At 37.1% G+C, this 26,477-nt stretch overlaps 1 protein-coding gene across 2 annotated transcripts; it reads right to left on the bottom strand.

Annotated features, from left to right (window-relative positions):
- Positions 1-1,438: 1,438 nt before the first annotated feature.
- Positions 1,439-11,781, bottom strand: LOC145694339 (RWD domain-containing protein 4). Of its 2 annotated transcripts, none has more exons than XM_081770459.1 (5): positions 11,625-11,781; positions 10,105-10,228; positions 8,662-8,771; positions 4,758-4,950; positions 1,439-1,999 (listed from the first exon to the last, which is right to left on the bottom strand). In XM_081770459.1, exons 2-5 carry the CDS (start codon positions 10,207-10,209, stop codon positions 1,799-1,801), a joined length of 609 nt encoding a protein of 202 aa, XP_081626585.1. In that variant the 5' UTR covers positions 10,210-10,228; positions 11,625-11,781; the 3' UTR covers positions 1,439-1,798. The 2 variants fall into 2 exon arrangements, with proteins under 2 accessions (XP_081626585.1, XP_081626586.1); XM_081770460.1 differs by lacking the exon at positions 11,625-11,781 and adding an exon at positions 11,570-11,592.
- Positions 11,782-26,477: the final 14,696 nt, after the last annotated feature.

Raw genomic sequence — 26,477 nt, 5'->3', positions numbered from 1 at the left:
TGCTAAAGTCGCCAGCTCCTTGACGACTAATCCAACGGTTCGTTGAGTTTCATTCAGATATTCACGCCAGTGAGGGGGTGCCCCGTCTTGTGGAAAAATGAAGTTGTCTTCGTGCAGCCTCGGAAACAATCAGTTTTGTAACATAGCGAGGTACTGCTGACTGTTAACCGTGTTTCCATTAAAGACGAATGGGTCGTAAACAGATGATCGGGATATCGCACAAAACATATTGACTTTGGGCGAATCTCGTACATGTTCAGTGACTGCATGTGGGTCTGTAGGACCCAAATTCAAACATTTTGTTTGTTTACCTGGCCACTAACACGGAAAGTCGCTTCATCACTGAACATGATGCGTTGTGCAAAAGTGTTATCATTGTCAATCGCATCCAGAATCTCGTTACAAAATGCCACACGTTTGCGTTTATCATCAGGCCAACCGACGTCTCGAAACACGCCAAATTGTTGTTGTCGACACTTGTAACTCCTGACTGGCACGACGAGTTGATTTTGAAGGACTACGTTGGAAAGCAGTTTGAATTCGTGCAACATTTTCTTCAGGAACACGAGGGCGGCCAAGACTCTTTCCTTTACCGAATGTTCCACCCATTCGGAGGATCAATTTGGTACCTCAACCTGAAACGTCTTTGCACTGTAATCACGGAATTGCACTTCGCAAACTCGAGAACATAAAATGATTTCTGCTGCGGAGTACCATTTTAAACATATGACGGTTACCAAGCAAAACAGAAGACAACTGGCATCTAGCGGCTATTAATATAAACTAGACTATGTATTCGTTTCTCCAATGGTCGAGCGAGGCGCAGCGATCGATAGTTTGGACAAAATAATTCTTTGTAATACGTATATTCTTTTTGAAACAGGGTGTATATTCTAAAAATTTGCTGCGTCATGGTTCAAACGCAGTTTTCTTCTATATATGTATCGCCCTTTCCAACGATACCAGTCACATGTCCGTATCATATACCTGATATTCTGAAAACTAAGGGCAAGAAAAATTTTTGAATTCTACCTTAAGAAAAAAAGAAGTCAGGCTCCTCCCCCGCCGCCACGTTGACCATCCAGTTCCAAAACGCATCTGGAGTGTTCTTTGGTCCATGCTTGACTTGACCAATAAGAATACCGGGCTCAATACGTGTTATATGAGCTTAATTAACGTTTAAATACACCACCACTCCAGGGTACAAATTCGTACCAAAAATCCCAAAAGGTTTACACGGTATTTGTATTACTCATAGTGCGTTCATGTAGTTCAAAGGATTAAGAAGCACTTTTGAAGTAACTCTCGTAACCTTTTCCAGGTATAAAGTGTTAAGTGTTGCTACAAAAATTTACACTAATTTAGCAAGAATAGCTTTGTTACACCATACTTAACAGAATATTAAGGTAACAAAATGAAGCTGTAGCAAAGACTCAAGTACAAAAACAATTATATAAATATTTTATTTTCGAATTTGTTTATCAACATTATTTATATTGCCGCTGTTTGCATACAAGATAAAATTATACGTGTACATTACTTACGTTAACAGTAGCACGATTTCATCTCAAAAGGCTTATAGAGTTCTCCGTGGGTTATACACGTTTCAGTCATTTCAACCACACGATCTACAAAAGATGGAGATATAAAATACGAGACCTTTTACATTTCATTGCAAAGTTAACAACAATTAGAGGGAAGTACATTCTCACGCCATCCTTCACAAGGATTATGGACAGTGAATTCCTAATTCATTAATTAAGGTGAATCATTTTTTTGTCCTTAAGCACTGCAATTGTTACGATGTGGATGATTGTTGCTGTGAGTCTGTTGGTTGTCGTGACCCCGTCTGCGAGAGGTGTTTGATGATATCGACCCAGTCCCAGCCTCGGGGCTTCTCCCCTTTGGCGTCCATTCGGTCCCACTGCTTTCGCTTCTGAGCCTTTGTCAACTGCTCCTTTTTTGGGGCCTTCTGGGACACCGCTCTGCTGGCATCGTCCTGCTCACAACAAATGCAAACAAGTTGATTAACATCTCATTAGAGACTAAATTAGAAATGATAAATTTAAATAAAAGACAAAAATTTGTAACCGTTTCGTGGTTCCATATACAGGGTTAGCATATGTGATTCGGTTTGAAAAGGCTATATTTTCAAAAATATTACACGTAGACACATGAAAGATACGAGATGGAAAGAACCACAAACTCACTAATTTTATACACCCTCTACAAATGTTCACCAATATGTGCCCCTTTAGTGACACGACACATGTCCAGACGATACTGAACTTCTCTTTTCTTGTTTTCCCTCCGTTTTCGACAGGTACTAACATCGTACTGCCGCTCCCGATCGGAAAGATAATGGACTCGTGCTGCTACACACTACAAACTTGGTGAGTTTGTGGTTCTTTTCATATATCTTTGATGTGTGTACATATAATACTTTTGAGAATATAGCCTTTTCGAAACGAAATTAATCATTTAAGCTAACCCTGCATTCTTTTGTCCCGACTATACAACGCAACGTAACGAAAAAATCATTGTAAAATGTATATTTTCTATGTCCAAAGGGCTACAAAAAAAAAAGTGGATGAACACTGATGACAAACCAATTCCCTTTAGTCGCCGTAGCCAACAGAACAAAACATTTTCTCATTGTAATTTTATTTTCATTGCACCAGGTGTAGTCAGGACGCATAGGCACCAGTCGATCGCCAATATTACTAATCGAAATTTATTCTTATCGAACATTCTTGTATGTACGGTGTTTATGAATTTAGTGTTTCTTCTTTACATTTTTATGTAGTAAGTTAGCAACGTTTTACATGCTTGAGAAACTGATCAGCAGTCCCCTCACGAAACGCGGTTCTCCGATAAGAACATCAATGTTGCTGGAATTGAATATTTTACTTAGAGCATGATTTCCATAAGCTCTATATACGTAATTTCATTCGCTTATCTTGAGTTGTAAGCGAACTACTGTCAACGCATTGGTGAAATCACACAAACACTGGGGTCATTTCGACCACGTATTACTCATTCTCTTTCTGTAAACTCAAAATTTTAATACGTTGGCAAGAAACTTTAACATTAATGTACTCATTGGTCATTCAAGTAGCAATCCTTATGTTTATAACTGGGAAGTTCTCAACGATGCCTGAAGAACAGAACGAAAACTGAGCACATTTAATATTTTGCACCATTATTGGAATACCCGATATATACATATATTTGTATTGTGGCACTCTAATTTTTCAACCCTTATCAGAATACTAAACTCTACAGCTATTTGGTAACCCTATCACTTCTCTCCAGATCTGGTACCATAGGAGACGATGATTTGCAAGTTTGACTAGAAGTATAGTCTGGCGTGTGCAAAACAAAACGTAAAGCTCTGAAGTGGTACCTATGTGTTGGTAAATGTTGAGAGAAGAAATAGGTGACTAAATACGGATATATACGATGTGGAATAATCTCAAACACAACTATGTGCAAAATTTTTAGCATGTAAAATTAATAAGTAAAAGACTGTTGCTTGATGACTGTCTTAGTGTAATGAGGCTATTTTACATGCGCTAAAATCATGTTTTTACGAAGTAAACAAACTTAATATGTTCGAAACTTCGGGAAAGATTTGTGCCGTACTAACTACGCTATAATTAGAGGAGAATGTGCCCTTCTTGGTCCTGCAAGAGGAAAGTAGTCGACATGTCTTATTGCCAAAACTTATTGTTTTCGCATTTAAGTGCTAAGCGAAGAAACAACTGTCAAAAGTTCCTAGTAACATTATATATATATATCTTTGTGCTGAACAACATTACACATTTGCATAGAATATCCGCGTTCCGCCGTTTCCGCGCGTCGCCAAGAAACAGGGGCAAAGGATTAAATTCAAAAACGAAAATAAGAAAAAAAATTAGGGGATTTAGGATTTAGATTGCTGGGATTTCGGCATCTAAGGCCATTTAGCCCTTCACGATTTGAGGGGACGTCCCTCGGCGAGCACACAATCCGGGGAAAGTGAAGGAAGGAAGCGGCCTGGGACCTATAAGTTAGGTACCACCCCGGCATTTGCCTGGTGTGAATGGGGAAAACCCAGGAAAACCTCATTCAGGGTGGCTGGCCTGAAAAAGCGTGTTACACTTTTTCGACCGGGTGAATCCACCGGGAATCGAACCTGGGACCGCTCGCACCGAAGGCGAGAGCGTTAGCGACTACGCTACGCGGGGCCACGAAAATAAGAAAAATGTCAAGTGTTGTACGAAGTTATTGTTTTCATTTTTATTATTTAAATCCAGTGATTTGTGTATAGTGTGCTTCCCGTAAGTACTCAGTTATAAGGCACATATCGTATGTCCATGGCATAAGGTTACATATTGATACGACACTCTCCCGACCTCTGGTGGGAGTCTGATGGGAGGTCACGCGCTGTGCAGTAGGATATTATGGATATCTATACTTTTATGTGTTACTATTCCAGACAAGTAATATAACACCTCTAGTACTAGTTGACGAGCACGAGCAAGCCTAAGTTAGTCAGACCTATTGAGATCAATGTTGAGTGCTAGATTCTAACCGATGTTTTTCCCAACATAGCTGAGACTTTAATAAAGGTTATCTATGGAAACGGGATAGATACATATTCTCTCCAATCAAATACTGTCTCAGACAACTAAAGTAAATGGCATCGGGAAATCACACGGTCGTGAACCGACCAACTACAGTTACAGTTATATATATATATATAGTGCACCAACCTGAGTTTCAATAATGGATACTTTTTCGAGAGACGCTACAGCATCAGTAATTGGGTTATCCGGCTGGATCTCCATGAACTCAGCTGCCTTCTCTTTCACCCACTCAAACAGCGTGTAGGTCATCGCTGTCCCGATGTAGTGTTCGGCTTCCTCACACACCTTCGCTACGACGGTCTCCTTCACTTCAGGTAATCTAGAAGCAAAAAATACAAGAAGTAATCGAATGAAAACTGATAACAATAAAAGAGCAAAGCATATCATGTCTGACATCTACGAACAAAAAGGAGCAAAACGCAATCAGACCTCATGACTTCTCACTAGAAATCGAACCGATTGTCAGCAACCAAACTAAAAATACTACCTATTTAGCCACAAGGGGACCCTCTACTGAATCCTTGGCAGTATCAAGATGTTTCAGACAACGTAGTGTGATGTGAAAGCATCGCAAGGAGTACATTTCTATATCTAAATTAATAACAGCCTTGATAATCCTTATTCTGACATTACTTTTATCTCAATTGTTTCATTAACTTGGCTGTTGTATTCTTCGAGAGAACAGTGAAGATTACTGGTTCATGAACGGTTATATATCCTATCGGTAATTAGGTAAATATGTTCCTCTTCATTGTAAATTCACTACAACAAAAACTAGTTATTATAATTTTTTGGAAATACTCTATGGCACTAGTCTAGTGTTATTTTCTGATTTTGCTTGGTAAGGTGGAAGGGGGAACTATCCGATACAAGCAGTTCCAAGTTTTTCACTAGTATATTATTATTATTGTTGAATACAATATAATATAAATACAGAAGTGTTCAAATGAAAAGGCACGAAACGTCGTACAAACAAAACCGGCTGAAACAGCAATATGCCGCTTTGGGGGAACGTAGTGTCCGGCGTGGTTGTGCGTATGCGTGGGCGTCTCTCACACGGCGGAGGAGAGAATCAGACAGTTGTGTTCCGTTCAATTCACTCCGCAGTGCGTGTGAGCAAATCATGGCGTTCACATTGAAAAATTCGATGACTGAGGAACAGCGAGGTATTATCACTTTTCTGACAGCGGAAGGGGTTAAACCGGCCGATATTCATTGCCGGATGGTTGCCGTATACGGGGGACACTGTGTATCCAACAAGTCAGTGAGAAAGTGGAGTGCCCGTTTACGTGAAGACCGGAAGAGTTTGAGCGATGACCCGAGGAAGAGTTTCGAGGCAAACACAGACCGGAAGAGTTTGAGGCAAACACAGTAATCACGGCCGAACTCATCGACAAGGTGAACGACCTGGTGAGAAGTAATCGGATGTCACAATGCGAATGTTGCCAGTGATTGTGGGGGCTAGCGTTAGAACAGTGTGGACAACTGTGTACGACAAGTTGGATTACCGGAAGATGTGCGCGCAGTGGGTTCCGAAGATGCTAAGCGAAATGCAAAAAGAACTGGGTATGGGGATAGCACTGCAACACCTGTTCCGGTATCATGAAGACCCCGCATTCCTGGAACGGATCCTCGCCAGTGACGAGAGCTGGTGCCATAACTTCGAGCCAGAGACAAAGCGAGACAGTATGCAAGGAGATACTCACCGTCGTTTTAGATGTCCGAGGTCCTATACTCATCAAATCCTCGAGCACGGAAAAACCACTAACAGTGACGTGTATTGAGACACTTCATAGCCTACGCAAGTACATTAAGAGCAAACGGCCTGGGTTGCTCAGGGAGGGAGTGATTTTGCTCTACGATAACACTCATTCACACGTCTCCAAGCTCACACAAAGTGTACTGGACAAGTTCAAGTGGGAGCATCTTGAACATCCGTCCTACAGCCCAGACATGTCCCTGTGACTTCTATCTGTTTGGTCCGCTAAAAAAACATCTCAAAGGGAAGCACTTCAACTCGTACGACGAAATAAAGAACTGTCAGCTGTCACAGCCACAGGAATTCTGGGAACAGGGAATCCTTCGGCTCGTGACATAGTGGGATAGCTGTGCTGAGGCCTCTGGTGATTACTCTTGAATACAGACTTCCATTATACCCAGTTTTTATATATATATATATATATCTTTTCCTTTGAACACCCTATATATATAAACTCAGGCTTTCAGTGATACCCATGGATCATGGCCTAGACACTGACAAAGAACCTCGAAGTTATCACTTCCTTGGGCAGTTTGCATTAGTAACTACTGATTCTGTAAAGAATTCATTCCTAAAATGATCATAAAACTACGAATCCGGTACCTCAAATACGCACTCAATTCGAACTTAACTATAATAAGAATATTTTGAGTGAAATCTGTTTAAAATTAATACAATTTGTTCATATTTGTTATTCAACTTGCTAACATTAAATTGTAATACTTAGAAATCCTGATAATCTTTCAATTGCGACACTGAACGAACTTGAACGATGGATTGTTTGAAATCAGCAAACGACACACAAAAAGGTATGACACTCCGTAAATGGACCGCTTGGTTACCGCTAAAGGTGTAACTCCAAAATGGAAAATTTTCAGAAGAGAACTTTTCCTGAAGTTCAGTATCTCACGAAAAATTAGTATTTTTATGATATTGCACGCAAAAACATAATTATGAAGTTTATTTCCTAATCCTGCTGCTGAGTGACATTCTCTTGGTGTAGTTTACATGAGATGTTGAAGTTCAAAGTTCTTAGCTTTTCTAAGTATGCTTTGCCGTTACGGTAAGTAAGCAGACTTAGCAGATGTAAGAAGCTTCTGAGTAAGTGGAACCAGTTCTGGCCTATTTCCGAATTTCTTCATACAAGACATTATATTTAACTTAGCATTGGGAGTTCTCAAAGCCATGAAATATTCAAATTCATCACGTAGTCTTAAGAAGAACAAACAAGAAGCATAACACACGACGCACATGATGAACCACACAGACACACACACAACGTTGAGCGAAGCGGTAACTATTACGAGAGAAAATTAAAAGACTATTATGATAGAAGAAAGAATAGACACAGAATGGTTCTCAACCCCACCTCGAAAGCTTAAGCATCCACCAATCATCCACAGTGCTTTAGAAAGGATAAAAGCTGAAGTGAGAACAAAGCTAACTGTTTCACTTGTGGCAGCAAGTACTAAAGCTTTCAGAAGAGTAATGAGTAACAAGTTTATGCCTTTTTTCCATTTATTTTTATATTTTTCTTAGAAAACTGCCAATGCAAAACATAAATCACAGGAAAAGTCACTCTACCTCCCAAAAAAAGTAACTTTTAGTTTAAAAAATGACTCGCCATAAGCCCTGGAGTAACATAAGCTCCTGCCATGAATGGAACTCGGCTCTCCTACGCCAACGGCGTTTAAGCTATCCACATAGTCACGAAGGAGCTCTCCAAATGTACAAAAATAAAGATATAAGAATACATTTTTCGTCTTAAGTTTAATGTTCCACGAGATTATGCATCGAGATTAAGGAGACAGTGATAATGAGATGAATGACAACGGTGACATGACATTTCTTTACTGCTGAGCAATTCATTAACTATCGTAATTGATTTAAGGGTTGTTTCTAACTGTTGAGGAACATCTTGAAATTACTAATTTCACTAAAGAGGAGTTCGTACATGAAACTTCGTGTCTGGAGTACTATATCCTTTAAGCGTTAACAGGGACCTCGTCCTTATTTCTTTTCTAAATTTTAAAATATTTCAGTGATAAAAGTTACATTTCAAATGTATCCAATTTTATTTTGCGTAGATCTGAACTTATTTACCTATATGGGGACGCCTCCAGTATCCTTGACTATACGGGAAGGGAAATACCCTCCTTCCGGGTCTACTTACTACTAGTACTAACAACATGAATAACGAACAGTCATTAGTCTCCTTTCCATTAATATCTATGCAGTGATTGCAATATCACACTCTATCATCGTACTTACATGTGTTTGTTGTAGAATGTATCCATATTGACTGTGGGCTTCTCGCTGGGGTACGAGGATCCCCACGAGATCTCCAAAAGAAAGGATCTCGGGTCATTGTCCTCACCGTACTGAAAATAAATAAATGATATACAATTTGAAACACACACTAAATGAAAATATATACACAACTTGTATATTCTTTATGCACAGTCACCAGAAAATATAATGCACTTAAATACCAGGCGCATCCAGGAAGTTAGTTCCGATGGACTAAAATGAAAGAGGAACAAACAAACAAACAAACAAAACTGTGGAGTTAGTAATACATAATCTACTTTTCAACATATGCACCATCTTTGCTGAGGTACTTTTCGTAACGCAGACACCCCCTGTTTCTTTCCTGGCGACGATGTCATTGAGGACCTAGTCACCTTCCTGACGGAAGCTAGGCGCTTCTTTTTGTGTTCCGCTGGGTCAGTTGTTTTGGAACTCATCACGCACTCCATTTGCGTAACTGTAGCATGAACTGGTGACGACCTCTCGCAACAAAGAGCAAAGATCTGCGGGAAGTAACATGAGAGCTAGGACACTGGATCGCCGGTTCTCCAGAATTGCTTGCTGCACATTTTACACCATATAGCGTGAGCATAAACGGTCCGCGTTTATCGTGCACATTGATACGCCCTGCTATGTACTATCTGCACTAGCTTTTGACCATATCTTCATTCATGACATCCGATCCATATACTTCACACAACTGTCGGTGGATCTCTTGACACCAACAGCTTCTTAGCGTGGAGTAACCTGATAAAAGACCGTATGCTCGCAGCTATGTTTATCGTGTTTATGTTCTTTCATCACCACCCTTGCGCCAAGCTATTATGCTCCGTGTTCCAAGAGCGCCGATCTTGGGGGGCCCGGACCCCCCTATTGTATTTATGAACATACAATATTTGGCTTAATTTGAATGCAATTTGTCTTAAAATCCTCATATATACCTTCTGCATATATACCTACGACCTTCTGCGTTGGGATATTTGGAATTAGTTCGAATTTTTATTTTTTTTTTCTTTTCCTTTCACTTTAATTTTAGCTACTAAATTATTATTGTTTCACTATTCATATAACAGTTTGAAATTTCATTTATTTTAGCGGGATATCAATTAACGAACTTTAACCTACTTAACTATAAATTAATCCACAGAGGCAGAATCTCCAGTAGCTGCATGCTTAGTATTACGCTTTCGGCGAATAAGATCCGGGTTCGATTCCAACCAGAGGCGCATTGTAATACGATTACAGGTTAAACTACAAGTTCAAACCTTGTATAACTTCGGCGCTAAAAAGAAATATCAACTCCACATTACCAACCACATAATCACAGACAAAATACATTATCTACCAGAGTACACAAGAAGGGTCTAATAATCGTGCTACCAAAAACCCAAAAAACTTCCTCACCTTGTATTGGTAGCATACGGGTGAAATATTCTTGAAGGCCGGGTCTCCGTCGTAAATCGAAAGCAACACTTCCCTCTCCTCCTCCTGCAACTCGGCATCTGTCATGGCGGCTGCCTCCACCACACTGGAAACAGAAAACATGAGATAAAATCACATAATCAATATGATCATGATGTACATTTCGAAACTTTAGAAACAGTTTGTAATGTAGTAAAAGCGAATTTCCTGATAAACGACAAAATTTTAACGTTTTTAAGGGCATTTATTCTATTAATCCCCCCACCAGGTTCTAAATATAACAATAATTATTTATGAACAGGTTAAATTAGGTTAGTTTAAAGGTGCAGATTTATTGAACGGGTGCATACATAAAAGTCATTGCAAATGCATATATACTTGTTTTTCATAAATCGACTTACTGTATCTTAAATAATCATTGTGGGGTGTGGACTTGCGTTCTTCTGTACAGATTCACTTTAGGGGGGCTTTCGTGAACATAAACAATGAAAACTTTTAAGTAAAAGGCACTCACCAACTTCTGTTACGTGGCCACTAAAAAGCATGAATGCTACCTAACCGAGTCAGGGCAGGAGCACACCAGGGGGGCCTAGATGAACCATGGGGTGCGTCCGTAGGAAGCAGGAGCATCAACGAAGATGGATATATACATAAGGATAGCGCAAAACACTTTATATGACATAAGATTACTTCCTTACGTGTTAAATTATGCATTTGTATGTTATAAATAATATCTCAATATATTACATTCCTTGCATATTTGTGTTCCAACGTAATATACTACATTATCAACGTAAATTTCATAATTATGTGGATCTATTAACTCTCGGACACTTCTATAGTTGCGCGTCATGACAGCACATTGAACTCCCGCGCACAACAGGTTCGACTTTTATTAATGTATTTTTGCGCATCTTACCGGTACAAATACAACATATTTAAATTATTTACACACTGGTCTATTAAAATAATATTACAAATTTGTTCTGTAAATCTGACAAACCTGTGGATTTGTACAGTAAATCTGCATCAGATTAGGTCAGGTTGGATTACTTTAGTTAAATTTGGTTTGATTTCTTTCACTTATTTAGTACATAGGTTTGGCTCAGCGGGGCTAATTGGAACTTGAACCTTTAAAAGCCTGATAGTACTGGATCCACTCTACGGTACAAAGGCTATATATTCACCCAATGCTCAACTTCGGAACGCTTATGTAGATTCAATTTTACAACACTAATTAGTGAAACACTATTGTTAGTCTACTGTTACTTCATTCAGACACATCGGTCTATTAGTACCACTAGGATATAATATTTATTTATGCACAAAGGGCTAAAACTTAACGTGACACTACGAAATGACCTTGTACACCAATCTTCATTTCCAACAGATTGTTCCATATAACGGTATCATATGAACTAATATAGGTAATACGTAGAGAGAATACCTGACAGAAATAAATAAACGTACTGAACAACATAAACTTCAAATAATACACTAACCATTAGAACACAAACTGCATTGACGATTTCCACATTCTTCCCATTCTTAAGCCTTATTCACAGCATATGAAATATCTTCTTTTTTTTTTTTATTACGTGAGGCATTAACAAAGTAAATTGTCTGAGAAGCAAGACGATGCAATTATTACTATTATGGGGCCTCATTTCGTAATGGTTTTGTCAATGTTACTTCGCACTTTAGCTTGCGGTACTTGATAATACATACTGTATTGCGAAGATCGACGTAAATTTGGAAATGTGAATCATCCCAAAATGCTGGGATTAATCATCCGAACTTGTGCAAATAGAAAGTTGTCTGTACTCATAACGTTACTGTTTTCAGCGCGAAAAATGCCTATAGAAGCAGTGTTCAGGGAAAAAATATGTCTAAATAAAGTACAAAAAACATATTTTAGGATAGACGAGGATAATACAAATGATTTTATATTTTATTATACCTATTTAATCAAAATATTTAAGTCTGAATTCAACACTGTACATACTAATGAAGACAGCTCTCCGTTGGGGAGCGAACCATGAATCGGTGTATGAGTAAAACCATTCTCCTTGTGAAAAGTCCAATATTTTACAGTATTTATATAATAGATTTACTTCTGTCGGCATGGGGGTTAGAAAAGGTGGAAAGTAATATGCTCAAAATGACTGAGATTAGTGTCGAATCCATAGTTTTTGGAGTCAGTCAAACTGCTGACTCGTTTGAAATAATTTTAGGAACATAGTAATTACCCACTTCAAGTTATTTTTTGTTATGCTATTTTGATGAAGGGGCATATTCGACGGGAAGAATGTTTATCCCAAATTAGAGTATTTTATGGATTTTTATCAATGAACTTTCACTGAAATCCAAAAACCTATTCTTCCCTTGCGAAGAACGAACATTTTCAGCGGAAATATAAAGAAAAGATTAGAAGTATATGACTCATCATCGCCTAGGCTATACTGTAGATAATAATTAAAGATTAATTTGAAAAGAATACTTTTATCAGGAAAGTAAGGGATAAGAAAGGATTTTTTGATGCACCTGTCCTAAGAGTGTACAGGGGGTTCTAAATTACCCCCAAGAACATCGCATCTCATGAATCCCTAGCATAATAGAGCTGAAACTCGGCATATGAATTCTTCAATGGAAAGAGAGTACACCTGTTTCAGCGTTTTCGAAAGCTCCGCTCCAAAGGCAAATAAGGAGACATTTATAAAATAGTGAAATTTCCCTTTGTTTAATCAAAAAGTGCCGAATGTGAGGATTCACTTAAGTTGAAGACCTTAAATTCGATATGTAGGCATTTAATTAAAAATAACAAAACATGTATTTGAGCGTTCCTGATCATTTTTCTCCAAAGAAGAAAAAAGAGCAATTTTAACAAATACTGAAATTTTCCTCTTTATTCACGAAGTACCTGATGTAAGAACTCGCTTAATTTGAAGATGTAAAATTTGAATATAGGCCTACCCCTAAGTAAAAATAAGACAATCCGTGAGAAAATTCGGCTCCTGCGGGTGTAAAGGAGCTACTTTCTGTAGTATTAATAAAATTTCTTACAAAGTGCACTTAAGTTGGAGATGCACTTAATATAAGTTAGAAATGTGAAATTCGAATAATGGAATATGTGTTTCAGCATTTTGGAAAAGTCCCTTTCTTAGGCGAAAGGTGATCATTACTATAATATCCAAATTTTCCCTATCTTTATTGAGAAAATCACCATCTTGGGGAACTTGAATATGTAAAAATCCTTACATAAACTTTTAAATAAAAATAATTAAATAAGTATTTCAGTATGAGAAAATTGCGCTTCTGAAAGGGATAGAGGAGGACGATTTCCATTAGCTATTTTATTCAGAGAATTTTTAATGTAAGGATTCGCTTAAGTTGAAAGTGTGAAATTCGTTGCATAAACTCTTAATTAAAAAAAAAGGTAAACACTGTTTCAGCGTTTTCGAAAATTCCTTTCCTGGAAGGGGAAGAGGGGGCAATATATACTATTATTTGGAAAGTGAAAGTCATTCGCTGAAAATCCACGCCATCTTAATATTATCTATAGTATTTACGATTTTGTTTCGGGAGGGGCTTTTCCTCTTTCGGGGGGGGGGAGCTTTGCCTGAAAATGTGAAAATTCTTCAAGATATTTCATATACTTTACTATAGTAAGTAAGATTTCGGGGGGGCTTAAGCCCGAAAGCCCCCCTAAATACGCCACTGATTATCTAGAAACGTGAGATTTGGACAGAAATCTCTTTTTGTTACGAGAGCAATGAATAAGAAAGATTTTTTTTAATGCATATGCTAAGGAAAATAAAGAGAATTCAAAGTATTTTGCCCAGAATAGAGTACCGCGTAAGCCCCTGAGTTAGGGAGATAAAACCTGGCATATAAACTCCTTATTAAAAGTAAGTGGATGTGTTTTCTTTTTAATTCCCGTTTTATGAGGAAAGTGGCATTTTTTATTTTTTCCCCTCAGAGTTGAAAGTGATGTTGTCTGTTGTTTCTGATCACAACATAAGGAAAATGGCTGGGAAACTTTGAAATGAAATTTGGAAGATAACCATTAGTATGCACCTCGATCTAGGCTTCAATCACCACTTTGATTAAAGAGCATATTCCAAAGAAGTATAGGGTTGAAAACAAATGCGAAAAATATAGTATTTTATGTGCTCTTCAAACAAAGAAGATGAAAATCTGTATATAAACTTCTCATTACAAATAAGCGGGCAGCAATTTTCAAAATTCCGGAGAGAAAATGGAGAAAAATGCAATCTCTATATTTTTTGTCACATCGGATTTTTTTTTTTAAATAACATCCTATGGTATACTCTTTAAGCTGAAGGAGACGGACGAGTAATGAAAATGAGTGATTGTAAAAATAAACTTTGTGCTTTCCAACTGAGAATCAAACCTCGGAAAAACCGTCACCAAAGACACATTCTCTGGCCACTAAACCAGCGTGGAGGACCTCACCACATTGGAATAGACGTTGTCTGTTGTTTGTGATCGCATTACCCGTTTGAAATGAATCTTGGAACATAATTAGTTCATATTTTAAGGTTTTTATCACTTCATATTCAAAAAAGGGAGAATCCTAAAGGGGTAGGCAAGTTCAAAATGTATGCCAAAAATATAGTATTTTGGATTTCTATATCCGTATTATTTTAAAGAGGATGTGGTTCACATGTCTTTCATAAGCGTTTTCTGCCCGTGCGAAGAACGGGCATTTCAGTTAGTAGCTAAACCCAGATTTTCTTTACAGCTAATTAATTATTTGTACGTTGCAGATACCAAACTATATGAAATCTGACGACAATTACAACCTTCTACCTCAATCCGTCTGGTATCTGAAACAATTTAAAGATGGCACACCGACCTGAACATTATACTCTAAGAGGAAGTGTGCGGTGTTATTTGTTTTTTATGGGCCAAGAAACAGAAACGCTCTGACATTCATCGAGGAATGTTGGAGGTCTATGGACAGATTGTTACGTCGCAGAAACAAACGTGGTGCAACACATTCGCAAGTGGTAGGAGGACTATCACAAATGATAGCAGAGCAGCAACGTTATCAGACCAGCAACGTTATCACTAACAAGAATGTGTGTGATGTGGATGCAATGATTCGTGAAGACAGAAGAGTGAGGTTGCATGGCATTGCACATCTCATCCGCTTCAGTGAGGAGTAGCTATCGTTCATGATCAATTGGACTTCAAGAAAGTGTGTGCGCGGTGGGTGTTAAAACATCTGAGAGAGGACCAGAAACACCTTCGAATGGGTATTTTCCTGATCTGCTTCACATGATATTCCCATGAAGGAAATCCCTTCCTTCATCGCATCATAATGGTTGATGAAGCCCCAATATTCCTATGGACATCTGAATAATAACTGTCGGTCAAGAAGACCACAACATCTCCCAAGAAAACAATGTCTAGCCTATTATGATTTGGACCGTCAGGGTGTTAATCATGTCCAATTTCAGGCAAAATGTACGAGCATTACTGGGAACACATATTGCCAAACCATAGACAAACTGAAACCAAGCATATGTCAGAAATGAAAACAGGCAGTACGAGAGGGAGTGTTGTTACCGCACGATAGCGCACGACCAATATGCAGTTCAACGGGCTCGTGCACACATCATGAGTTTCAACTGGAAAATTAGGGAGCACAGTGGCCCAGTGGTAGAGCGCTTACGTCTGGTGCGTGGGGTCCCTGTTCGATCCCCGGCCAAGTAAATTTGTGGTGGACAACATTATGCTCGTGGGTTTTCTCGGGGTGCTCCCGTTTCCTCTCACTATACTGTATAAAGTGCATTTTACTAAGTTGGGAAAAGTTCAATATTTTTGTTTCAGCGTGTTCTGCTTTGTTTATTGTCGAGGAACTATGGATGAAAGAAGAGGAAATGGGGTTACAATGGGGTACTGAATGCGGAAAAAAGATTCTCAGTAACACTGGAATCTCTTTTTATCAAGTTGAATGGGCATTTCCACAGTCTGTCCGAGGTGAATACAGCATCAGCGGAAACCTTATAAATGTCATTTGTCTTGTTGGCCCTCCTTATCCCTCAGTTGTAGACTTATCACTACTCTGAAGTTTGAAGACAGTGTAGTTGGCATGTCCACAACCATCACTCAGAATTATTAAAAAACAAAATTAAAACAGGCACACTATTTTGCCTTTAAGACTTGTGGAGTACAAATGTGCGCCACAGATACTTGAAGTGTAGCCAAGTCAAGACAGTTGTGTTTAGTAAGAGTTACGTGAAGTCAACCAGAATCTTAAAATACACAAGACAGGATGAAAACAATGTACTGGAGTGGCATTTCAACAGGAACACAAGGTTCTTCAAGCCTTACCTAAACGTATACAGCTTTATTAAAGAAATGGAACAGGGGCAACCGGAGAAAAGACTGTTGAGAGGATGCTTGAATTAAATTATTAGGATGTGAAACAGGAAAATAAGTTACAACGGGTGAATATATTAAATAGTTGATCGTTCTCTTCCGGATGGACGTCATTCTTTCACTGCTGGATAAATAAATGCCTTTCCAACTCTTCTTCAAAACTATCTATTTTAGGCAATTATTTTCTACGTTACTCCAGAGTGCTTCTTGATTTCATCACACCACCTTGCATGAGGACGTTTCCTAGGTCGTTCTTTGTCTTATAGTATCCAGTCAATCATCGTTTCTTCTTGTAGTAAGTCCAGCTCACTGCTTCAATGTCTTTATTTTCATAACAATATCAGCCACTCCTGCCATTTTTCTAATCCACACGATTCTTTTCCTATCTTTGCGGGTGATTCCAATATACCTCTCTCCATGATTCGTTGTAATCTGCAGACGGTGAATGGCTGATTTTTATTAGTGTCCACATGCCAAAACACGTAGAATACATTTAATGAAAATTTTAAGCTTTAGGCATATTGGCATTCGGCTATTCCTGCCGAATCCAAGGATATCTTCTTTCCCATATACATATATGACCACTCTCCCTAAAAGGATGTGTGGGTATGAGGGTCACATCACATACATTTGAACAAGATATAAATTCAGTCGGAAACAAAATGGCGGCCGATCATCGGTAGAAGTGTCCTTAGTACATCTGTGCTGAAGGGGATAAAAAGGTGGGAAGAAGAAGAAACGGTATTGTATATCGTATATATAACATTCCTCGATTCGAGGTTAAAAGAGATGGTGATTATAGCAATAAACGAAATGTTGGAATGAAGAATGTAGGAGGAAATCGAAGAAATATCATGCATGCAATGTTTGTTCACCAGAAAGTCTGTTGGCACGAGCTAGATCAAACGAAGAACCCTCACACATCAGAAGTGAGCGTTCTATCACTGAGCCACGGTAGGTCTGCTGTTCATATTGTATTCGTCTAGAATGTTAGATTAGTCAGATGCTTACTTGTTGAATTAACTTGTTTATTTTTAATGGATAATAAATTTTCATGTCCGAAAGTCAATGGGAAATAAAGGTAGTATTCATGATTTAAAATGAAAACTTAATAACTTTTTCATTTTCTTCTAGGGATTCGCAAGAGACAAGACGAGACAGAATTTTCCTGACAAAATTCGAGTTGTGACACAGCTTTTCCAATAGTGAAATATATTATTTTTCGAGTCGAGACCATTTTTACGGCACATTTTCGAGACTAGACAACCTAAATCTTGTCTCTTGCGTTTTCCTATTTTCTTCTAGTGTAGCTGATTTTACAAAGTCAAAAATATTACTTCGGTAAACAATATTAATAATATAAACCAATTTCTCAATTCTTCTGACTAGATTTTTTCTTTTTCGTAATTCTCGAGTTTTATTTCAGCATTTTTTTCTTATCCAGTTGCATACAATGAAAAATGTAGTAAAAAGTTTACCGAAAAGGGGTTAAAATGACTTCATCAGGGATTCTAGTAGTAATAGTGTATTATTATGCATATATCTTCTATAATGTATCCGCACGTCACTATTTTTTACATAATAATTCATTAAGCTTGATTTTGAGAGGTTAATTGTTAAAATTAGGCACTTTCTACTTTCACAAAATGATAAATGCTATTATTTGTTTCGAGACAGCTCTTTCTGAATGAACACTTGTTTTGGAATAGTATCAAAAATTACTAATTTTTTTTTCGATACATTTGAAATGTCGGACACATTTCACGATCCGTCTCATTTCGAAAATTCAAGGCAAGGATTGCCCCATTTCGAATTCCACGTATGTTGTGCATTCATACTTTAAACATACGAAAATCATTACAAAATATTTTCCATGCTAAATATGGTTTAAATGTTAGACCTATTATAACACAACCTTTTACGGAGCTTTTGTTACACGAAAGGATTCTGATTTCTGGATGAAATTAAGAAATGTAATCAGGACGTGAATTTAATATTTACATTTACAAAATATTTTCCGAGATGAGTCGAGGAAAACTTTTTCGAGAATCGAGTCGAGATTAGAAAAAAAAAAACTTCGAGAACCGGGATAACATTGCTACAAAATTTAAGAGACGAGAAAGGCTTATTTCTTGTCTCATGGTCGACACTCACAATCACATGACATTACATTCATCTGCTGGATGATTTCTCTGGTGCATAATAATGCGAAGTACTTTCTACAGCGCGTAAAATATAGTCATCCACAGTGCTGTAGTTCCAAAAATTTTTAAAGGATACACGCTGTTTGTGATTATCTATGATTGTCATTAAAGACATAGAAGGCATTTTTAATGAACAATGTAAAAGGCAAATTAAAATATAAATTATACATTACTATTTTATAGTCTAAAAGCATTTCATCTTATTTTCTTGATGACACCTATTACTGAAATCATACCTTTAATAACATAAATAGGTGTAGGTATGGAGAAGAAACCAACTCACTCCGAGAAGAAACAGAAAAAAATTGCGCCCGATCAGCCAGAAGTAAGAAAATTGTGCTCAAATTTAGCTCTATAAAATTATTAAGACATGTACTTTTTTTTTTTTTTTTTTAAATAGTTAATAGGTTCTGGATACCTCGAAGGTACGTATTAACATTGGCATGATATTGAAAATATTCATACCTTAGTTTAAAAATGTCGAACAAGTTTGGTTCTTTTCAGCAGAGAACAAGGTTTCAAGCAATTGAAATATCGTAGTCATCGACCTTCAAAGCGCTTAAGCACAGGGTATACAGTGTGTACCGCCGTGTACCCTCGACTACAGCCCTGGTCATCCACCTACAAAGTTTGTGAGCACACGGCCATCTACATTCGCTATACACAGGATTAAATGTTATAGCACAGGCGCCGTGCATCCAGAATTTTTTTGAGGGGGGATGGGTTCAAGTTTGGGGGTCCAATACTAAAAGCCATTACATCTATGTAGTATTGAACGTTTACTATCCTGCGCCCGAAAAGACGATAAATAATTGTAAAATATTTCCACCTATAGGCCTATTTTCAGAAAAAAAGATAGAATTATTTTTTTCTATAATATCATTTCCCTGCAGTGGCGTAGCAGCTGCCCCCGCAACCCCCGCAGTGCGGGGGGGCCCCGAGGTATAGGGGGCCCCGAAGTCTTGCGATGAATAAAGATTTAAAGAAGTAGAACTTCAACCTTACTTCTATCGGCTTTACAACTAGGGCCCCTTCTCTATACTTTGCAGGGGGGGCCCGCAAAAGTGTGCTACGCCACTGTTTCCCTGTTAAACAAACATACGTAGTTTTATTGAGAAGGTGTACAAATTGAATAAGGAAAATTTGGAGGGATCCGGTCCTCTCGTGGACGCGCCCCTCTTACAGTATAACAAAGGAAACGATTTGTGACCAGATTGTCTTGAGATTCTGCTGCTGTTGATCTGCACAAATGTCGTCTTGTAGTACAATCCCTTTCATGAGCTGATTCTTGTATGAAAAATCATATCCTTCAACACCCGGCTTCCATAACGAGTCATTTTTCACTTTTAAAGCATCCAACGCATACTAAGCCAATGATGCCAAAATGAAACAATATGAAATCCCATGTCGAGAGGCAAAAAATCCCATTTTACGTGTGAATTTTCCACTTATACTAATTAAAAGTACGCTGTAATATTAAAAATTAAATTTCTTTGTGTTAGTCACTTTTTACAATATCTAAATGAATGAGCCGAAAATTTCGATCTTCTCGAAAAATCCCATATATGCTGCTTTCTATCCCTTTCCGAGAAAATAAGGTAAAAAACTCCCACGATATGGGATTTTCCCCACAAGTTGGCATCACTGTACTAAGCTTGCTATCTCGCTCCGCAAGCACTTCTGTATTCGAAGAACCGCCGACGATAAAATGAATAAATAGGGATGCCATCTATCACGCAAACAGAATACTTACGAACGTATGTTTATGGAATCTTATATGTTCCTTGTCTTGACGGTCATCCCCTGAAGTTTGTCGGAAAAACTCTCCCCACCATAATTTCTGAATATACTCTATGTATATGAGATGTTTCAAAAGGTTAGAACAAAATTTGAGAGGTGACGCCTTCTGCTAGATTAAGAAATTCTGAAATTGGCAACTTAGGGTGGGTGTAGGCAAAGTAACGATATACACAAGCCCCCTTATGCAGAGTAGTTTTGACGTATGATTAGCGTCATACTAAAGACCTGACTACTGCAGGAAACATATGTTAGTCGAACTCTTTAATATGGCATTAATCACGCGTCAAAACGACTCTGCATAAGGCCCAAGGTGTTTCAAAAATCAGAAAGAAACCATTTATTTAATTGTGGTACATAAGTTAATTATATGAATTCGGAGATGGGTGTGCAGACATAATCCTGTCCGCTATATCGATATCTCCATTAAAAACAAACAAAAAAAACTTCATATTTTTTAAATGGGAATGGGACATATGATATAATATAATGTGATGTGATATTACAGGATTAGAATTTCCGGAAAAAAAATTTGGTGAAATAATCTTTTCAAAATCAGTTAAGATGACACAGCTACATTGAGAATAACTTGTTACTTGCAGCAGGTTTCGCATGTCACAATAAAATAAACAATAATTTTGTATTAAACATTATCGTAAAGGAAATCTCGGGTGATTCAGTGGTAGAGAGTTCACCTCTGGTGTGTGTGGTCCCTGGTTCGGTCCCAGCTCGTGCTAAGTGAACATTGTGGTAGACAAACACCAAGTGCTTGAGTTTCCTCGGGGTTCTCCTGTTTCTTCCACTTTCTTCATTCCACTATTCCATTCATGTCTCATCATTACCGTTTCCTTTAGCCTAGCCGGTACAAGCGTGGAATGTAAAATAGAAAGATTTATTTTCCTAAAGGAAAGCTAGATGACTGGAAAAGAATGAAGAGGATATCTATAGATTTATAAAAGACTGATGTACTGAAACAAAAACAATGCCAAAGAGACCATCTTCGCAATGTCGAAAGCCCGGGAGTAGAGAACTCACAAAAATTTTAGGTACTCACATACTTGCATTTTAAAATAGGATTATTATCGAATCTGAAGCATTATTATTATTATTATTATTATTATTATTATTATTATTATTATTATTATTATTATTATTATTATTATTATTATTATTATTAGGCTTCGGATTTTTAGGTCCCAAAAAATTCAAATTAGGATTTTAAAAAGTGCATTTTAGGATTTTATAGGTTTTAAAAACACGGTTTAGGATTTTTAGCGTTATATTACTGAAAACGGAATATTACTACACTTTAAACACTTTGTTAGCTATTTCATACTTAAATGGTAACCTTAATTTAGTAAGCTTTATGCTAACCAGTCTTCTGCGTAATAAAAATAATAAAACTCTTCTTACCTTGGACTTTTTTTGATAGCTGAAATATAGTTTAACATATGTATGGCCTGTCGTACTATAGTAGTAGTAGTAGTAGTAGTAGTAGTAGTTTTTGTCAGGTTTCTTATATTCGAAATTTTATACAACACCACAAATATCACTTCACTTTTCTAAGGATACACTGAGGAAATACGAATGTTCAAATATTGTTTTTCCGGCACTTTTCATGTTTTTTATAGCTCAAAAAATGGTCACTTCACTCTCTGTAATGGCACTGAACAACAAAATATTTGGCAAGATTTTCTGTTGTGAACTTTTTCCTGTCGTCTGACAAAATTCTCTTGAATGCAGAAAAACTGCGTTCCACATCACACGAAGTAAGAAGCGCATATTTCATACTGGCTAATTCCTCGGGATTCCATAGCAAATTTTCTTGGACATTGTCTCCACGAAGAATTTGGCCCACTAGTTGTATCTGTGTGAAATCAGGACTGCGTTTCAAAACCGCCTCCAACTTGTCCGCAATTTTTGTTCCAACTTTCCCAGGTACTTTTTTCTCTTTCACTTCTTGAAGAATTTGAAGAGCTTCTGTTAGTGGAAGAGACTTCTCCAATTCAGTGATGGCTTGAGGCAGATGAGAAAAGTTGGCTTTAATGTAACTTAGTTGTTGTACAGCAAACTGACTTCAGTGCTTTTTTTTGCAGACGTGATTGAAGCGGCTTCAATCTCGTCGAGCGAATCGATGACCTTAACAATGCTTTCAAAATTATCTGCATAGTACAGTGCTGCTGAAAGCCACGTTCCCCAACGGGACACAACGGGCTGTGGTGGCAGTGGTGTGTTTGGAAGCATATCCTTGAAGGTAGCCACTCTGTTAGGAGCTTTCAAGAAAACCTTCTTTACAGATGAAATTATGTCGTTGACGATTGACTACGTGTTTGAAAGTATTTTTCAAGTTAAAAATAACGATAAAGAATCATTTAGGACGTTATAGGTTCTAAAAACTAATTTAGGATTTTTTAGGTCCTAACTCCCCAATTAGGACATTTTAGGTCCTATAAAACTAATATAGTTCTACTTATAGCAACTTGAAATGTAAAGAAAACACGAATTTTTTGAATTCACTGTACAGGAATAAAATAGGTTCGAACCTTATTATTATTATTATTGTTATTATTATTATTATTATTATTATTATTATTATTATTATTATTATTATTATTATTATTATTATTAAAGTTTCTTACATATTATATGCGGGGCTACGGTGGTTCAGTGGTAGTGCGTTAACCTCTGGTGCGTGGGGTCCCTGGTTTGATCGCAGCTTGCGACAAGTGAACTTTGTGGTCGTGTGCGTGGGTTTTCTCGACGTTTCCCCACTTTCTTCATTCCACCATTTCATTCATTTCTCATCATCACCGTCTCCTTTAGCTTAACCGGCATAACCGTGGGACGTAAAACTGAAAGAGTTCATTTTATTTTTTCATGTTATAATGCAAAATAATAATTATTATGCATTATAGTTATAAATGATGTTCTAACTCGATTTCTACGGAGGACCGCAAATGTCTAATGCGTCACTGAAAAGAAAGAAAAAGCGAGGGGGAGGGACAAACAAATAATCCTTCTGATTGTGTTGAATAAGGATTTGTATAGTCTTTTTTAGGGTTTTCTTGCGAAAATCATTTCCACGAATCGTGATGTAGATTTTTTTTTTTTTAAAGGAGACTATGGAAGCTGCAAACATTGATGCTACAAGTTTATTGGATGCTTGTAGCATCAAACCAATATTGCCCTCACAAGACCCATTCAAATAGATTTCCAAAAGGACTAAATTAATTTTTATTGTAACTTTAAGATTGTTCAATTTTTATTTTAATTGTAAGCATGGGCGGCGATTAGGGGGGGCAAGAGGGGGCAGTTGTCCCCCCACTTTTTTGAAGTGACCCCTTTACTCTTTTAAATTATATCATCTATTTTTCGGTGATAGGCTAGAATCTTCATTGTTCGATTTAAAAAAGTACCAAAAAGCTTTTTACTTTTTTTTCTGTCAAGCCTGGAGGCATTTTAGAACACGTTACATATCCTTTCACGCCTTTCTGCGTCGAGACATAGAGTGTGATGACGTCACAACTAAAAATATTTTTTTGTTATGACTTTTTTAAATTACTTTTTGCAGGGCTTACTTTTGCACCTAGAAGATTGAAATTTTGCACACACATTCAGTGCACCCCTTAATATTGTCCAGATTCTTTTCAGATTTCTGCGACAAAACAGGGGGGTTCAAGTACCGTTTGAAAGGCTGTTTTGTTCTTAAAAGAATGATGTACGAACCATGATCCTAATATAGATAGGAATCTCTCAGGGAATTTTTACCTGAGATCCTTTTTTATACGGGAATCTGGAGTATTGTAGAGATATTATTTTTGGTGGGCTTACTTTTGCACCTAGAAGATTGAAATTTTGCACACACATTTAGTACACCCCTTAGTATTTTTCAGATTTGTTTCAGATCTCTGCGTTAAAACATTGGGGTACAGAGGAAAAAAGTACAGAGAAGGAATATTTTTTAAACAAATAATCTATTTTTTCATTATTTTCTCACCTCAGGTACAAGATAGAGACATGTGAGTGGTACCGTTTGAAAGTGTGTTCTATTCTGAAGGGAATGATGTACGAACAATGATCCTAGGATGAATAGGGATGTCTCGGGAAACTTTCATATTACATCTGGGTCATTTGGGGCATTCTGGGAATGTTCTTAGCTCATTGGTAAACATTTTCCCGCACTTAGTTTTCAAGATAGAAGCTTGAATTTTTTTAAAATACACATTTAGTATATTCCATCGTATTTTTCAGTTGATTTTGAGATCTGTGCGTTAACATCCAGAGGGGGTCCCAAAGGGGATCAAAGCTTGAAAAAATCAGAAAAAATCCAAATTTTCCTCAAAGTTTCCCGCCTTAGGGACATAATAGGAAATGAGAGCGTTTGAAAGGTGGTTCTATTCTGAAGAGAATGAGATTCTAACCATGATCCTAGGATAAATAGGGATGATGCTGTAGCTGATTGACTGAAATTCAATAATTTACATTTAAAAAGCCATAATTTAAAATGGTTAAAGTATATAGTTTCATTTGGAAATGTAAAGTTTTTGCATATATTATTGGTTCATAGAAAAAAAATGGTACCACATAATATTTGTCGTTGCGTAAGTGGGTATTGGTTATTTGTCTTCCCGTGGAGTTAAGACAGCTACAGGAATTGCGTTTTAATTGTAATTCCAAGGAATTAATATTACAATTGCGTGGTAGCATATGCTTGTAGTATTTACTGTCTTTCATTTTCTAAGTGTAATAAAATACATTAATGGCAAATGTGGAATTAAAAATGTAAGTTGTTTATTAATATCACGGTTTCAATATAACTTCTACAAAACAAGCCTCATTATTCATTAGTATGATTAATAATATCCTTTATATTTATTTGTTTTGCAAATATGTTATTAAATAATCTAATCACACATTTTTTCAGACATAATTTTAAGATGTTCATGAGCAAGTAATCAAGGATTAGTACCTAATGTGCGTTGCTCTTGTCAATTTACTTAATCAAATATGAAACACGATATACGGTATTTTAACTGAAAAAGATAGTATCCTATTAGTTATACAACCTTTCGTCAAACAAAGTGTTAGAAACAACCAGGAAAACTAACGTTGATAGCCTATACAAATATTCAGATCATATCTTGCCCCCCCCCCCACTTTTAACGTCCAAACGCCGCCACTGATTGTAAGATTATCTTCAGATTATCTAAACTGAAAATTGGCTTCCTGAAACGAAATTGCTAGCATTATCATTGATTGATGCGTACAAAAAGCATGATTCTACAAATCTTTAGCACTATCGAAAGTTATTCAAACTTGTTTTATTCTGGGAATGTCAGGTCATGCGTTTCCCACAAAGCTGATTAGAATTCGTTGCTACGTGAAATATTGATTACTTGCACATCTAACTCATCACATATTCACTTTCTCATTAAGCTTAGAAACACGAGAGCAGAAATCGTTTGTCTTTTTTTCTTTTTAAGTATGCCAACGGAGAAGAAAATACGTATTACATAAATAGTTTATAAATTTTCTAGGTATATAGGCTAGTATTTAACAAAGACATTACTGTCCTAAAATTGTGTACACTGGGAGGTGAGTACAATTGTTACCGGTACATTACATTACTTGTTAATCGTTACATAAACTGTTTACAAAATACTATAGAATAAACAATTGAATACTGAGATTTTCTAACTTGATGATATGGCTATTAGTCTTGGGACACATATTTGCGATTATATAGGGCGGAAATACAGTACAGCATTATTTATCCGGATAAATTGCTACTGAAGGTTTTGTGGATGATCAAATATGCGTTTATTTAACAAAGAAAAGCACGTGCAGCACTGGTTTATTTTCTTCTTACAATATACTATACTTTATACAAATAACATAGGTTTCAGTTATTCACACAAAGAGGCACTATTAATCTTATAGAAC

This window comes from Thermobia domestica, chromosome 9, assembly GCF_964235325.1.
Source record: "Thermobia domestica chromosome 9, izTheDome1.hap1.1, whole genome shotgun sequence".
Classification (NCBI taxonomy): domain Eukaryota; kingdom Metazoa; phylum Arthropoda; class Insecta; order Zygentoma; family Lepismatidae; genus Thermobia; species Thermobia domestica.
Note: the sequence above shows the minus strand (reverse complement) of the source record. Positions and strands in the feature narration are given on the sequence as shown.